General features: G+C 36.4%; 1 protein-coding gene across 4 annotated transcripts in view; it reads left to right on the top strand.

Annotated features, from left to right (window-relative positions):
* Positions 1-16026, top strand: part of RAB27A (RAB27A, member RAS oncogene family) — an 81350-nt gene that overhangs the window by 43955 nt on the left and 21369 nt on the right. For all 4 annotated transcript variants that reach the window (XM_058294231.1, XM_012529976.4, XM_012529977.4 and 1 more), the window contains 3 exons: positions 4742-4916; positions 11470-11555; positions 13303-13406. In XM_058294231.1, the coding sequence (XP_058150214.1) occupies positions 4761-4916; positions 11470-11555; positions 13303-13406 (346 nt within the window). In that variant the 5' untranslated portion in view covers positions 4742-4760. The remainder of the gene's footprint in view (positions 1-4741; positions 4917-11469; positions 11556-13302; positions 13407-16026) is intronic.

Below are 16026 nucleotides of genomic sequence, written 5' to 3'. Positions count from 1 at the left end.
CTGGTGGTTGACTGCAGACCATTCACTTACATTCTCTGTGCCTCAGTTTCTTCTTCTGGAAATTAGAGCTCTGAAATTGCCAAATCACACAGATGAAACTCATTGTTAGATTGTAATGCAAGGTAGCTTTTGCGATAGAGACTCCAATAGTGATTGTATCTAAACTGTATTCTTTATATATGATTTTTCAAAAGGTTCAGGTACTGTTTAAGTTAAGAATAAGTTATAAAATTACATGCCTTGCTAATAAAGAATTTGGTGAGGCTATTAATAGTATTGCTCATGATGTTTTAATTATTGAACACTTAATACAGACCAAGATATGTACTAAAAACTTTTTGTGGATTATCTCGTTTTATCCTCCAAATAACCCGATGAGGTTAATAATGTTGTTATCTCCATTTTACTGCTGAAAGAATGGAGGCTTAGGTTAAAGAACTTGCCCCAGGTCACACAAAGTAGAGGAGCTTTGGAATTTGAGCCCAAGCCTACATGCCAAACATTTAGAAAACATCACTCTCTATAGGGTGTAAGTCTTATACAGATATTAAATATCCCTTAAAATAAAATAAAATAAAAATGTATATCTAGTACAATTTATGGCACATGGTAGCTGTTCATTATTCATTAATTATTATCCCTCCCTTTCTTTCATTCTCTATACTGTGTATATGTGAAGAGGGAAATTTTGGCATTCAAAAAAGAGCTCTTAAAACAGGGTAGAGTCATTCTTATCTGGAGTAGATCAAATGATTCTGCCTATTGTTAGAGGATCCTACTGTTGAAGTCTGATTGACTTTAATAGGAAACTTCGAGGAGAATTTTGTCTATGGTGTGTGTATGTGTGTGTGAGAGAGAGGAAGGGTGGAACAGAGGGAGAGAGAGAGATCTTTCCCCTTTGTTCTTAACTATTTAATCTCCTAAATTTTTACATAAATGATTTAATTATTTAAAAATTTCCTTACTAAGTTAAGCATCAAGGGGCTTGGGAGAACCTAATTATAAAAAATTAATGTGTTTTATTTTTTAAATGAGGAAGATTATTGACTTTCCCTCACTAGGCAATTATCACCACATAGTTAGTACTTGTTGAGGAAGTGGGTGTTCCTTGCTTTCTATTGTTAATCTGATGAGTGTGAGGGTGGAGAGCACTTTAAAAAAATATTTGTGTAAGGAGGAGAGGTTGAAGTGAGCTGAATAAGAAAATCTTTTGCATGTTCCAAATTGGGGGCAAGAGGCTTTCTAGAAGACATTTCCTTGAGGTATTTACATACTACTTCCTCAGGGAGATACAGATTTAAAGACGTAGCCTTTGGTGCAAATGCTCTTAACAGATCCTTATTTTTATTTTATTAATTTTTAGTTTAGAAGCCCACTGTTCTTTCTTACAGTTCTAGGAAGGAAAGGAACATTACCTGGATATTGTCTTTTGGAAACTATAATTGTACCAAAATCATTTTGGTCATATACATTTGGTTTTAGCTAGTTAAAGTAGTTTTTAGATCAATCAGAAATTGTTTATAGGTAGATCCTCTTTCAACTGGGTAGATCTACTCTGAACTAGTATAATCCATTAAAATTATTTATGAGCTTGTCAGAATGGACTAGTGTTTAATACAGATTTGAACTTGTATTTAAGCCTGTCAAAACTTTTTTGTTGTTGTTGTTGATGTTTAAAATGGAAAGTTTGTTTGCTAAGTAGTGAGTAGGATGCAAGCACTGTCATAACAAATATACAGAAATATGCAGATCAACGTAAGCCAGAACTCCTTTGAATCAGTCGTATCTATTTTGAATGGATTCACAATGGTTTGAACCAGCCAAAAAAAATTGCAGACTTAATTTGAAAATGATCTTTCAAATTAACAAACTACTACTACTCTGATCTTCAGAACCAGTCTGATCTGTCCAGAACAGGGAAAAGGAAGGGAACTAACATTAGCCAAGTGCCCAGTATATGCTAAGCATTTTGCCAAGTATCTACAAACAGTATCTCATTCAATTCTCAGACAGTGGTGTGAGATAGTGTACACAGTCCCCTTGTAATAGAATGGAGATCTGGAAATCTGAGGCCCAGACATGTCCAAGTAGTTGGTATGTGGGAAACTTGAAATTCAAACCTAGCTCTGTTTTGACTCCAGAGGTTATGTATTTCCTGTTAGGCTCCCTTGTTCATCTTATACCACTCTTTACTTTTAAGCCCAGTATGCATGTGTAAAAAACTGAGTTATGGAATCAACTAAGGGTAGAAGAAAGGACATTGGACTTGCAGTTAGAAGATCTAGGTTCTAGACTGTGCAAATCAGTTAAACTCTGAGCTCTGTTTCTTCTTTCAGAAAACCACCCAGAGAGTGAAAGGTCCCAACATTTATTTTCAGATCAAGAAAGCTGATACTTGTCTTAAAGGTGCAGACTGAAAGGTGCAAACTATGATTAATATTGATGGTTGTATTTTGGTTAAAACTTCCTTTGTGATGACTTGTTTTGGAGCACATTGTTAGGAATTGCTACCAACTCTAGTAGAATATATAACTCAGGAAGATTATTTGTAGGCTTACATAACTACAAGATGTTGCATCTTCATCCATGAAAACTAAACACATTAAATTGTTGGTATAGCATAGTTTCCCTGAAATCTTTGAATTCAACTCAACTCAGTCTATTACATTCTAGAATATTAATACCCCTGCTAACATTTCTCCTGTACTTTAAATAATATAAAAACATAACTGTAGAAATGACCAATTTTTCTTTTCAAATTAAAAGTAAAGAGGAAATGAAGGCAGCCATTGTATTTTCTTGCATCATTCTCATTGCTTTTTTGCTTCCTCATTCTATCTGAGGGAACCCCTTCCCCCCCAAATGATTAAACATTTTCTGGACCTTCTTTTCAATTCTCTGCTTTTATTTTAAGTAATGTGGGACCAAGTAAAATGCTGTGATATAATATACTAGAATATCTATTTATATCCAAGTGCATCTTCTGGAGAGGAAGTCTTTTATACATCATCAATACTGCCCACCTAAACTGTGAATACAGAATCTGTAACATAGGAAAGCCATCACATACAAAGTGTCACTCTTTATAATGTGCAAATAGAATTATGAATGTTTGTGGAAGCTCTGCCCTTACAGACTGACCAGCCATATATGATATGTGAGGTCACAGACCTATACTAAGGCACTCAGGAGAAGGCCCTTGCTGAAATTCTTAGGAATTTTTGAGAATAAAGTAAGTCAGCAAGTTGAGGATGTGGTGGGGAAGGCAAACTTGAACACTAAAACATGTCCTGGCCTAAACTTTTCTTGATTTTTATGGGTATGTAGAAATAATCCTATAGGAATCATTGAGCATTATAGCAAAGTTTTTGGACTTGGGCCTTAGTGAAAAGGGGACAATGGGAGCATCTAGTATAGAGCCTCTGCAAAGTGTGTGGATGGGTGGGTATGTATATGTGAATAGATAGGTTGGGTTATAAGTGGTAATGGAAGAGCTGGTTATTCTGATTTTTAGGAGGGTTAATTGTATTGAGATGGGAGGAGACGAACTACATTTCAAGTTGGACAGATATTTTGGGTTAAATCTACTGAGAGGTTCAAAACAAATCACAAAAAATGCCTACTGCAAAGGGCCAAAAAGAAGGTGGGCTCTTAAATTTTGGTCCATATTGAAGAGCTAAATGATCGGCATTTCCTGTTAGAATACCAAGGCAAGTACAAGTAAATGAGTCCTTAGTCCTATAACTATGATCTCTGAGCATTGAGTGGCAAGATATGGAACTTAGTTCTTAAGTAAGCAGTGATATTTGAGGAAAGTCTGATTTAACACACACATATATATATTAATTTATTACTGTGTATAGGAGATGCAAATCAAATTTTATTGTGAATTTAGCTTTGTCTGTAAAGGAGCTCTAATCATATGTGAAAATAAGCAGGATAAATGGATTTGCCTAGATATCTAAGTAAAAAGAGGTAAGAGTCAAGGATCTAGCACTAGGTTACTTTGAGGAAGGTGGAGGTATTGAAATCAGTTGTACTCTAGGAATTATTATTCCACGCAACATTTTTAAATCCCCTCCTGTCCCCCCGCTTTGCGGCTTGCTTGCTGTCTGCTCTCTGTGCCCATTCTCTGTGCATTCTTCTGTGTGTCTGCATTTATTTATTTTTTATTTATTCCTCCCCCTTGCGGCTTGCTTGTTGTCTGCTCTCTGTGTCCATTTGCTGTGTGCTCTTCTGTGTTTTTTTTTTTACTCGTCTCCCTTTTTGTTGCATCACCTTGCTGAGTTGGCTCTCCGCAGCGCTTGCAGGCTGGCAGCTCTCAGTGGAGTACAGGTGATCCTGCCTTTGCAAGGAGGCCCTGGGATGTGAACCCAGGGCCTTCCATATGGTAGACGGGGCCCCAAGTGATTGAGCAACAGCTGTTTCCTGACTATTATTTTTTTGATATTATCAGTCCCACTTGAAATTTTTATCCTAATAGTATTATAATATGCATGTTAAATTAAAAACAAACTGTTAATTATTTACTACTTAAATACCATCTCATCTAGAAGATTATTAGGTCTTCACGGGCAGTGAATATCTAACTCTGTCTTCATAGAATTCCTAGGCTTACAGGTGTTACACAGAAATACTTTTTGAACTGGATATTAAGGTTAACACACTATTCAAAGAGACCTCTATAATATTTTCTAATGGATTCTAACAAATTTGCCTCTTTTTTTTTTGTATTTTTCAGGGGAATCACTGAGTTCTTCATGATGTCTGATGGAGACTATGATTATCTTATCAAGTTTTTAGCTTTGGGTGACTCTGGAGTAGGGAAGACAAGTGTACTTTACCAGTACACAGATGGTAAATTTAACTCCAAATTTATCACAACAGTGGGCATTGATTTCAGGGAAAAGAGAGTGGTAAGTTCTATATCTTTTACATAAGAATGTAACATCTGAATAAACATTACTTTGTAGGAATTAAGATGACAAAGTTTGGAATATAAAATTAAAGGGTACGTGTGAAAGTATATCATGTTTAATCTGGACAATGTAATTTAAAAGGCTATTCAGAGATGTACTTACTGGGTGCAATGGATGTCTCACGATGATGGGAGAGAGTGTTGCTGTGGGGGGAGTGGGGGGTGGGGGCGGTGGGGTTGATTGGGACCTCGTATTTTTTGAATGTAATTTGTAAAAATAAATAATTTTAAGTAAAAAAAAAAAAGGCTATACTGAGGGACACAATATAAAATCAAGAAGATAAAGTCAAAGTTAGGAGTCCTGTTTAATTTTTCACTTGGTACCCTTCTGGCTTTTATCTTTACTTCTAAACTCCCCGAAGTTATTCATCTAATTGTTATGAAGCCTGACCCTTCCATATCCCTGTTCTTTAGCTGTATCTCCACCTTTGGTATCTTTTCATTATCATATCTCTTAATTAAAACCTGAGCAATCCCACATGGAACAATTACTGTGCCAGGAGGATGAGGTAGGAGTGGAAGTAGGTAATGCTGGTAGTAGATGAGATCTGAGAAGTGTCCAAGGGAACAAGGGGGGGCCTGCAGAATTATGTGAGGAGAGGTTCTTTTCTAAAAGGACCTTAAAACTGAGAGGTATTTTGTTGGTGAAGGAGAAGGCAGGAGGTTACTAGTCACATTTACAGAGGAGGGAAGATGACCTTCTACCTGGACAACATTTCTTGTTACCATAAAGCAGGTCACCTGTGGCCAGGAGGTTAATGACAGAGGTCCAGCAATGGAGAATATCTTACCAGGGAAAGGTTTAGAGTCTCCAGCTTCCAGGATAGAAGCCTTCATTCCCTCCTGTGTGCTCTAGGTCATTTGTTCTACTACCAGAATGTCTTCTAGAGACTTAGACTCACTGATAAAGATTGAAGCTTCATGAAACAGTTAGTATTGACATATAATTGGCAGAATTAATATATATGCATGCAATTATTTTTATTTGTCATTTTATAACCTCGATTTTTAAAAAAAACAACTTTATTCAGATACAATTTACATTCCATAAAGTTGACCTCTTTGAAGTGTAGAATTCAGTGATTTTTCAGTGTATTTACACAGTTGCTCAACTGGCACCACTGTCTAATTTTAGAATATTTTCATCACCCCAGAAAGAAATGCCATGCCCATTTGCAGTTGCTCCCTATCCCTCCCTCCAGCCCTGGTAAATAGAAAGTGGTTACTAATCTACTCTCTGTGTATTTACCTCTTCTGTACATTTCATATAAATGGAATCATAAAATATATAACTTTTTGTGTCTGGCTTCTTTCACTTAGCATAAGGCTTTCAAAATCCATCTAAACTGTAGCATTTATCAGAATTTCATTCCTTTTTATGGCCAGATAATATTCCATTGTATGAATTACTACATTTTATTTTTTCCATTTATCTGTTGATAGACATTTGTGATGTTTCCACCATTTGGCTGTTATGAATCATAGTTCTATTAACATTCATGTACAAGTTTAGGTGACCATGTTGTCAATTCTCTTGGGTATATACATAGGAATGTCATTGCTGGGTCATATGTTAACACTATGTTTAGAGTTATCATCCAAACTGTTTTCCAAAATGAGGCTGCACCATTTTATATTCCCACCAGCTATATAAAAGGTTTCTAATTTCTCCATATCCTTACCAACACTTGTTGTTGTCCATCTTTTTAATTATAGTCATCCTACTGGGTGTGAAGTGATATTTCATTGTGGGTCTGATTTGTATTTCCCTAATAACTAATATTTTTGAATGAGCATTTATTCATGTGCTTATTGGCCATTTGTATATCTTCTCTGGAGAAATGTCTATTCAAATCCTGTACTTTAAAAATTTGACTTATTGTTTTTTTGTTGTTAAGGAATAAGAGCCTTTATATATGAAAGTCCTTATTAAATATATGATTTGAAAGTAGTTTTAGCTCTTACATTAGTTCCTATGACCCATTTTTTAATTAATTTTTTTTGTTTGGCATGAGATAAGAATCCAACTTCATTCATTTGCATTGGATATCTAGTTGTTCCAGGGCAATTTGTTGAAAAGACTATTCCTTCCCTGCTGAATTTCTTGGCACCCTCATTGAAAATCAATTGACCATAAATGTAATGGTTTATTTCTTGAATTTCAAATCTGTTCCATTGATCTGCATGTGTGTCCCTATACCAGTACCACACTGTCTTGATTATTGTCACTTTATAAGTAAATTTGAAATTGGAAAGTCTGAGTCCTCAAATTTTGTTCTTGTTTTTCAAGATTTATCTTGGCCATTTTGGGTCCCTTGCAATTCTGTATGACTTTTCGAATCAGCTTGTCAATTTCTGCACAAACCAGCTGCAATTCTGATAAGGAATCTGTAGAGCAATTTGGGGATTTACAATATTGCCATCCTGACAACATTAGGGCTTCTAATCCATGAATATAGGATGTTTTCCCATTTATTTAAATTTTCTTTAAAACTTCTTTCTAAATATTTTGTATTTTTTCTAGTTTGCACTTGTTTAGTTATATTTAAGTGTTTTATTTTTTAATATATTGTAAATGAAATTGTTTCATTATTTCATTTTTGAATTGTTCATTGCTATTTTATAGAAACACAATTGATTTTGTATATTGATCTATATACTGCAACCTTGCTGAACTTATTAGTTCTAGTAATTTTTAAAAATGTTTGTGGATTCCTTAGGATTTTCTATATACAAGATCATGTCATCTGTGAGTAGAGATAGTTTTGCTTCTTCCTATCTAATTAGGAATATCATTTATTTAATTTTCTTTTCTAATTGCCCTGGCAAGAAGCTCAAGTATAATGTTGAGTAGAAGTGATGAGACTAGACATCCTTGTCTTTTTCCTGGTCTTAGGGAAAAAGTATTTAGACTTCCACCATTAAGTATAATGCAAGCTGTGGGTTATTTTCAGATACCCTTTATTAGGTTAAAGAAATTCCTTTCCGTTCCTAGTTGAGTGTTATTGACATGAATCAGTTTTGAATATTGCCAAATGCTGATTCTGCATCTATTGTGATAATAATGTGCTTTAGTCATTTACTCAATTAATATGGTATATTATGTTGGTTAATTTTTACATGTTAAAACAACTTTGTCATTCTTGGGATTATTTCTATTTGGTCATAGTGTAGAATCCTTTTTATGCATTGCTATATTCTCTTTGCTAGTATTTTGTTAGGGATTTTTGTGTCTGTATTCAGAAGGGGTATTGTTCTGTAGTTTTTCTTCCTTCTTGTGATGTCTTTGTCTGGTTTTGGCATCAGGATAATACTGGACTTATCAATTTTGTTGATCTTTTCACAGAACCAACTTTTGGTTTTGTTAATTTTCTCTATTAATTTTCTATTCTCTATTTCATATATTTCTACTCTAATCTTTATTATTGCCTTCCTTCTCCTTGCTTTGGATTTAGTTTACTCTTCTGTTCTAGTTTCTTAAGGTCGGAAGTTAGATTATTAATTTGAGATCTTTTTTAATACAGGCATTTACAGCTATAAATTTCCCTTTGAGTACTGGTTTAGCTTCATTTCATAGGTTTTAGTATGTTGTATTTTTGTTTTCATTTATTTCAACATATTTTCTAATTTCCCTTGTGATTTTTTTCTTGGCCTATTGGGTATTTAAGAATATGTTGCTTAATTTCTACATATTTGCAAAATTTTCAAATCTTTTTTTGGTACTAGTTTTTAATTTTACTCCATTGTTGTTGGAGAACATCTTTGTTTTTAGGAGGCACCAGAAACTGAACCTGGGGCCCCTCATGTGGAAGCAAGTGCTCATATACTTGAACCACATCTGCTCCCTATGTTTTATATTTATTATGTAGTTATCATTAATTGGTGCTCTTTAGTCTTCATATAGATTTGAGTTATGGTCTTTGTGCTTTCATTTCAGTCTGAAGGATTCCCTTTGTGTTTCTTATAGGGCAGGTGTTCTAGTGACAAATTCTCACAGTTTTAAAAAATCTGGAATGGTTTAATTTCACCTTTTAAAAAAAAAGGATATTTTTGCTGAATATAAAATTTTTAGTTAACATTCATTTTTATTTCAGCACTTTGTATACATCATCCACTGCCTTTGGCCTCCATGGTTTCTGATGAGAAATCAGTTATTCATCTTCCTTGTATGTGTGTGCTGAATTGCTTTTCGCTTGCTGCTTTAATGAGTCTTTCTTTGTTTTGGATTTAATAGTTTGATTAGCATATGTCTGGTGTGATCTCTTTGAGTTTATCCTACTTGAAGTTCATTGAATTTCTTGGATATGCAGATTAATGTTTTTTATCAAACTTGAGAAGTTTTCTGTCATTATTTCTTCTGATGTTCTGTTCTGCCCCTTTTCTTCCTCCTATCCTTTTAGGACTCCCTTATGGGTATGTCGATATGCTTCATGGTGTCCCACAGGACTCTGAGACTCTCTTCCATTTTCTTCATTTCTTTTTCTTTCCAGTCCTCAGAATGAATAATCTTCATGGACTCATCTTAAAATTTCCTGATTATTTCTTCTGCCAGTTCAAATATGCTGTCAATGCTTCCATGAATTTAGCATTTCAGTAATTGTGTTTTTTAACAGCAGAATTTCTATTTGGTTCCATGTTTGTAGTTTCTGTCCATTTATTGATACTCTCTATTTGGTGAAACTTTGCGCTAATACTTTCCTTTAATTCTTCAGATGTGGTTTCCTTTTGTTCTTTGAACGTATTTATAACAACTGATTTAAAGTCTGTGTATTCCTACTTCAACATATGGACTTCCCTCGGGCAATTTCTGTTGAGTACTTTTCCCCATTTATAGGCCATAGTTTTCTGTTCCTTTGAGTGGCTCATTAATTTTGTTGAAAACTGGCATTTTAAATAGTATAATTTGATGACTGGAAATCACATTCCTCTCCACTTCCATAGTTTGTTGTTCTTGATATTTCTGTTGTTTTTGTTGTTATTGCTGCTGATTTGCTTGGTTAGTGACTTTCCTGGATTAATTCAGTAAAGTCTAGATTCTATGTTGAGAGTGGCCACTGAAATCTCTTGTCAGTTAGCTAGCTAATGGCCAGCTAATGAATGGACAAAGATTTTCTTAAATGCTTTGAACCAATATGTATCCCAGTTTTTTCTGAGGGGCTTTGTGTATTTGTTGGAGCATATGGTCAATGCTGTGAGAGGCAGTTTACAGTTCTGCCTTAGTCTGCACTTACCGTTTGAGAATAGCCTCAAGGCTAGCCAGAGGTGAGAATGTAGGGTAATTCTCAGGCAATTCCTCAGCATATGTAGAGCCCTGCTCATGTATATGGCCTTCTAGGTTCCCAGGAATATTTTGGAGCTTTTCAGAGCCCCCTGTAGACATCTCATTTCTAACTTGAAAAAGTTTTTTTGTGTGTGTGATCAGCCTTTTGTTTAGCCTTAGCTGGTATTGTTGCCTCAGGTGACTGTGATATTAAGCAATTGATACTGATTATTTTCAATATATGCCCTAGGAATAGAAAGAGAATTTCTGAGAATGTGGCTTTTTAGGGAGCTTTCAGACAGGTCAAATAGTGACAGTTCTCTGGATATGGGAATGTTGGGTAGCCCCAACCTCCTATAGTGGCTGTTATGGCTGCTACACTAATGGTTTTCAAAGCTGCCATAGTTGTGTGGCTATGACTACTGCAGAGCTGGGAAGAGGTGGATGGCATTAGTGCAAGTTAAAACACCATAAGGGAAATGACTGTGGCTCAAGTGATTGGGCTTCCGTCTACCCTATGGGAGGACCCAGGTTGGATCCCCAGAACCTCCTGGTAAAGGTGTGCCCATGTAGTAAGCCAGTGCCCACACAGCGAGCCATGCAGCAAGATGACTCAACAGAATGAGAGACAAAGGGGAGAGTTAAGGTGAGATGCAACAGAAACCAGGAACTGAGATGGCACAAGGGACAGGGAACATCTCTCCACATCAGAGGTCCCCAGGAATGAATCCCGGTGAATCCTAAAGGAGAAAAACGAGGAGAGGAGACAAGAGAAAATACTGTAAAACTCACTGTTCTCTGTTGTTCTTAAAAAACACTTCTTGTAATTTTGTAAGCCATTTGTTAAATTTACAGAGTTCTGGAAAAATGGATTTTGACAATTTTTGCCTGTTTTATCTTTGTTTTTATGGAATTGATTTTCAAATGTCCTTAGTCTGTCTTTCTGGAAGTATTTCCTATAATATTGTTTTAAAAACACTTTTTAAAATTGGGAGAGCATAGAAAGGCAATGTTTCCTGAAACTAGTGGCCCAAGGGAACCTTGAAGAAAGGTGAGCTGATCTAACTGATTATACAATTATCTAGAATAAAATGCAAACGAAGTTGTATTCTAGATGGGATTCTCTGTAGAAGTTTAGATTTTAAAGGTATTTGCACTGACTAGAATGCTGAAAAGAGTTGATCAATCTCAGAAATTCTATTTTTCTTTCTTTTTCACTTTGCTGTTTCAGGTGTACAGAGCCAATGGGCCAGATGGAGCTGTTGGCAGGGGCCAGAGAATCCACCTGCAATTATGGGACACGGCAGGGCAGGAAAGGTATGCTCCTTGCTAGAGAAAAGGGAAAAACAGCTGTGCTCTTCATTAGTGACCTGAGCAGGAAAAAGTCAGCTGATTAGTTGATTTGTACCTGGATAAGACATGCTGCCATATTAACAGGAAATTGATCAGTCTGAGATGATAATGGTAGCTTTATTTCATACAAGTTGAAGAAAAATGAATCCTTTTTAAAATGGACCTTCTTGCTTGTGGATTCCTCTCTCCTTCCCTCCCTCTCTCCCTCCCTCCCTTCTTTCTTTCTTTCACTATGCACTTTGTTCTATTTTCTCCATTTACTTTTCTTATTTACTCAACCACAAATAAAATTGCACACACTATTCTTTTTTTAAAGATTTATTTTACTTATTTTTTCACCCCCACCTTGTTGTTTTGCACTTGCTGTCTGCTCTCTGTGTCTATTCACTGTGTGCTCTCTCTGTGTCTGCTTGTCTTCTCTTCTCATCTTCTCTTTAGGAGGCACCGGGAACCGATCCTGAGATCTCCGAAGTGGGAGAGAGGCACTCAATTGCTTGAGCCACCTCAGCTCTCTGGTTTGTTGTGTCTTTCATCGTCTCTCTTTTTTGTCTCTTTTGTTGCTCCAGCTCTCAGTGCAGACTGGTTTGCCACACAGGCCAGCTCGCCTTTACCAGGAGGCCCTGGGAAACAAACCTAGGACCAACCATATGATAGACAGGAGCTCAATTGCTTGAGCCACATCTGCTTCCTACATGCACTATTCTTAACTGATGAAACCTAGTGGAAAATCTGGTTGGAATAAATTTATCTGGCCAGAGGTTGCTTGATCAAAATAAACCACATGCAATTGATATTGTAGCTGTATTCAGTTAGCTAATACTTCTGCTTTCTCTCATTGCTTGAAGGATTATTTTTTAACTTTTATTATGGTAAACTTTAAACATATACAATAGTACATAGACTAGTATATTGAATCCCATGTACTCATTACCTAGTTTCAAGAATTTTCATGTCATGGCCAATCTTATTCCACGTATACCCCTCACCACTTCTCACACCCAAGATTATTTTTAAACAAGTTCCAGATGTCTTATTATTTCATTGGTAATATTTCAGTATATAGCTCTAAAATGTAAAGAATTTTAAAAATAGAAAACATTGTTTAAAAATATTTGAGTAAAACTAATATAGCTGGTCAGATTACAAATTCATACCAGTATTTTTTTCCTTGGAGCCTATGAATTTCAGTTTCAGGCTTTGTGTATTGGCAAAGAGAAGGGAAACTTTTGGAGGGAGAGAGAGGGGAGAAAGCAGGATAAATCCTTTTAAGAGAGAGTATAAGAAGGTAGATATTGAGTCAGTACTATTCCCTCTTTAAGCTAAAGAAATGCAGAGATAAAAGTTTTCTGTAGAGACTGAAATTAAAGGTCATGGAAAACATTGTAATGTCAAAAGTCAAGCTTTCACAGAACAAGGAAAACATACACAGCAAACACTACTGCTTTTGACCTAATTAACTCATGATTACAATAAATTCTTGGCTGAGACTAGGGATCACGAGCTAGTTTTATCATCCCTGTCCAGCAGGCTGGGTTTTCAAATCACATGGTCTCTTAACACATAAACATACAGGTGATAAATTAACCATTCTATGAACTTTTGGAATATATCATCTAATTTGCTATTTGTAAGAGGCCGAGGACATTGCTGGTCCTCATATTTCAGGAGTGGGTCTGTAGTCTACTTGACTAATCTGTTTCTATGTTCCTAGGTTTCGTAGCTTGACAACAGCATTCTTCAGAGATGCTATGGGTTTTCTTCTGCTTTTTGATCTGACGAATGAGCAAAGTTTCCTCAATGTCAGAAACTGGATAAGTAAGTGTTATTGTTCTCCTGTTCCCCTTTCCTTGCAATAAAAAGTCCCCTTATATTTTATTTCTGTTGTAAATTTTTTTAGAGGAGCTACTTGTGCAAATGTTGTTTAAGAGAGCAAGTTTTTAGTTTTAGGAGCAAAGGTAACTGAAATACTCTGCTTTTCTTAGCAATAATAACTTTGGTTTGTTGAGTACATCCTATGTTCCAGGTACATGGCAACACTTCACATGTAATCTCTTAACACATGTTTTCCAGAGAGAGGACTCTCTTGTCTCTCTTTTACAGATGAGGAAATAGACTCCTAGAGAAATTTCATCTCTGAATGTCTGCTTGTCAAATGCATACTATCAATTCTTGTCCTATCTCTGGGTCTTAAAATATATATTAGATACCCTTTGCAGACTTAATAGAAAAGAACCCTGGCTGCATGTCTCTTCTGTGGATAGAGATCCTTCCCTCTACATTTAGGGCCAGACAATCTCAAGGAGGACCATGTCATGGAAAATTCCAGATCCGCATTGTCATAAGGGTTCCCTAGCATGCTATCCATCAACCTTTTTGTGGCTCTTTGGAGAGATCCTAACCTCTTAAATAATTGGTTAATAATCTTTTAAAATCCTGTCACTTGATCAAATAACAGCTTTCAAACGTACATTTTCTTCCTTGGATTTCCTGTATTAGCATAAACATAGAACATCTGTTGGAGAAGGCTGTGATGTTAAATTCTTAACATCCAAATCTTTAAAATCAAAATGTTTATTTTAAAATACCTACTTCTCAAAAATTGCTTGAGGGAAGCAGATGTGGCTCAAGTGATAGAGCTCCTGCCTACCACATGGGAGGTCCTGGGTTCGGTTCCTGGGGCCTCCTGGAGAAGGTGAGCTGGTTCGATGGGCAGGTGTGGCAAGCTGATGCAACAAGATGATGCGACAAACAAACACGGGGAGGAGGGACAATAAGAGTCATAATAAGAGAGTCATCTCAAGCTGAGGTGACTCGAGCAGTTGGACCCCTCTCCCTTACATGGTAGGTCCTGGTTCGGTTCCTGGTGCCTCCTAAAAAGAAGACGAAAAATAAATAAATAAAAACAAAAACTTTAAAAAAATAAAGAGAAAATGAGACAGCGAGCTCAAACAATGAGGGGGGGTGGTATTAGTAAGTAAAATAAATCTTTGAAAAATTGCTTGGTATTTTGGGACTATGAAAGGGCAATTGACTATGGTTTTGATGGTAGAGAAACCTATTTTTAAAAATTGTTTTAAATTAATTTATATAGAGGGTTGTGGTGTTCATACTTTGCATCTGATCCTCACAGCTACTCATGAGGGTATCAGGGAAGGTGGTGGGTCCTTATTTCAGGATGAGGACTTTGAGCCTTAAAGTGTAATTAACTTACCTGAGGATTGGGAGCCGACAAGTGGAGGAATCTTTTGGCTTTCAGTTCAGTGGCCTTTTATGCCCTTTCTAAATTAGCTTGATTACTAAGAGATGAAGTGATATTTCGCACTTTAAAAAGAAGTACCCCAACTTTAATTAGGCTTACTAGGCTTCACTTTGTTAAATGACTGACTCAGCTGCACATCTCATTATTTCCCTTACAGATGAATGGCTATGGCTATTTCTAGTCCTTTATCCTCAGCCCTTGCTTATCATCCTCTCCTTTACATCATCAGTACAGGTTCTGGGGCTTTTGTAAGTCAAGCATTTTATAAGGATAGTTGTTAGAGATGTGCTCATGGAATCTTAGCATTAGAAGATAATTAACATAAAAGAAAGATAAAAAATACAAAAGAAAAAGAAAGATAATCCGCATACTTGTTTTTCACAGGTAGAAACATTAGATAAATTTTGCTCACCTGAGCTATGTAGCAAGTTAAAGAACAAACTTATGTTTATCTGCCTTGTTTGTTATCCTTAGAGAGTAATAGAATGCTTATAACCCAGTTTGGTAAAGAAAACTTATACACATTGAAGATGTCAAATATTCAATCAAAAGTGTGTCTTCCTTCCTTCCCCTTCCCTTCATCCCTATTCTCCCATTAAAAAAGGTCTAATTTTCAGAGTCAGATGTAGTAATATCAAATCTTAATTAGGAAAAAATGTGTTGGTATCTATACATTTTCTTTTTCCTCTGCCTGCCACATTTTGAATATTTCAGGGATTTTTCATTTTTTCTTTTTCTTTCTTGTCAAAATAATAGTTTTTTAAAAAATTATTATTATTTTTTAAATGGTGCATGCTACAACAGAGGAAGTGTTACATTAAAGAAGTAGCCGGCGGCTGACTTGGCCCAGTGGTTAGGACGTCCATCTACCACATGGGAGGTCCGCGGTTCAAACCCCGGGCCTCCTTGACCCGTGTGGAGCTGGCCCATGCGCAGTGCTGACGTGGGCAAGGAGTGCCCTGCCACGCAGGGGTGTCTCCCGCATAGGGAAACGCGCAAGGAGTGCGCCCCGTAAGGAGAGCCGCCCAGCGCGTAAGAAAGTGCAACCTGCCCAGGAATGGCGCCGCCCACACGGAGAGCAGACAGAACAAAAAGAAACAGATTCCCGTGCCGCTGACAACAACAGAAGCGGACAAAGAAGACACAGCAAATGGACACAGAGAACAGACAACCGGG

The sequence above is a fragment of the Dasypus novemcinctus genome, chromosome 3 (genome assembly GCF_030445035.2).
Source record: "Dasypus novemcinctus isolate mDasNov1 chromosome 3, mDasNov1.1.hap2, whole genome shotgun sequence".
Classification (NCBI taxonomy): domain Eukaryota; kingdom Metazoa; phylum Chordata; class Mammalia; order Cingulata; family Dasypodidae; genus Dasypus; species Dasypus novemcinctus.
This window is presented reverse-complemented; position numbering and strand designations above follow the sequence as displayed.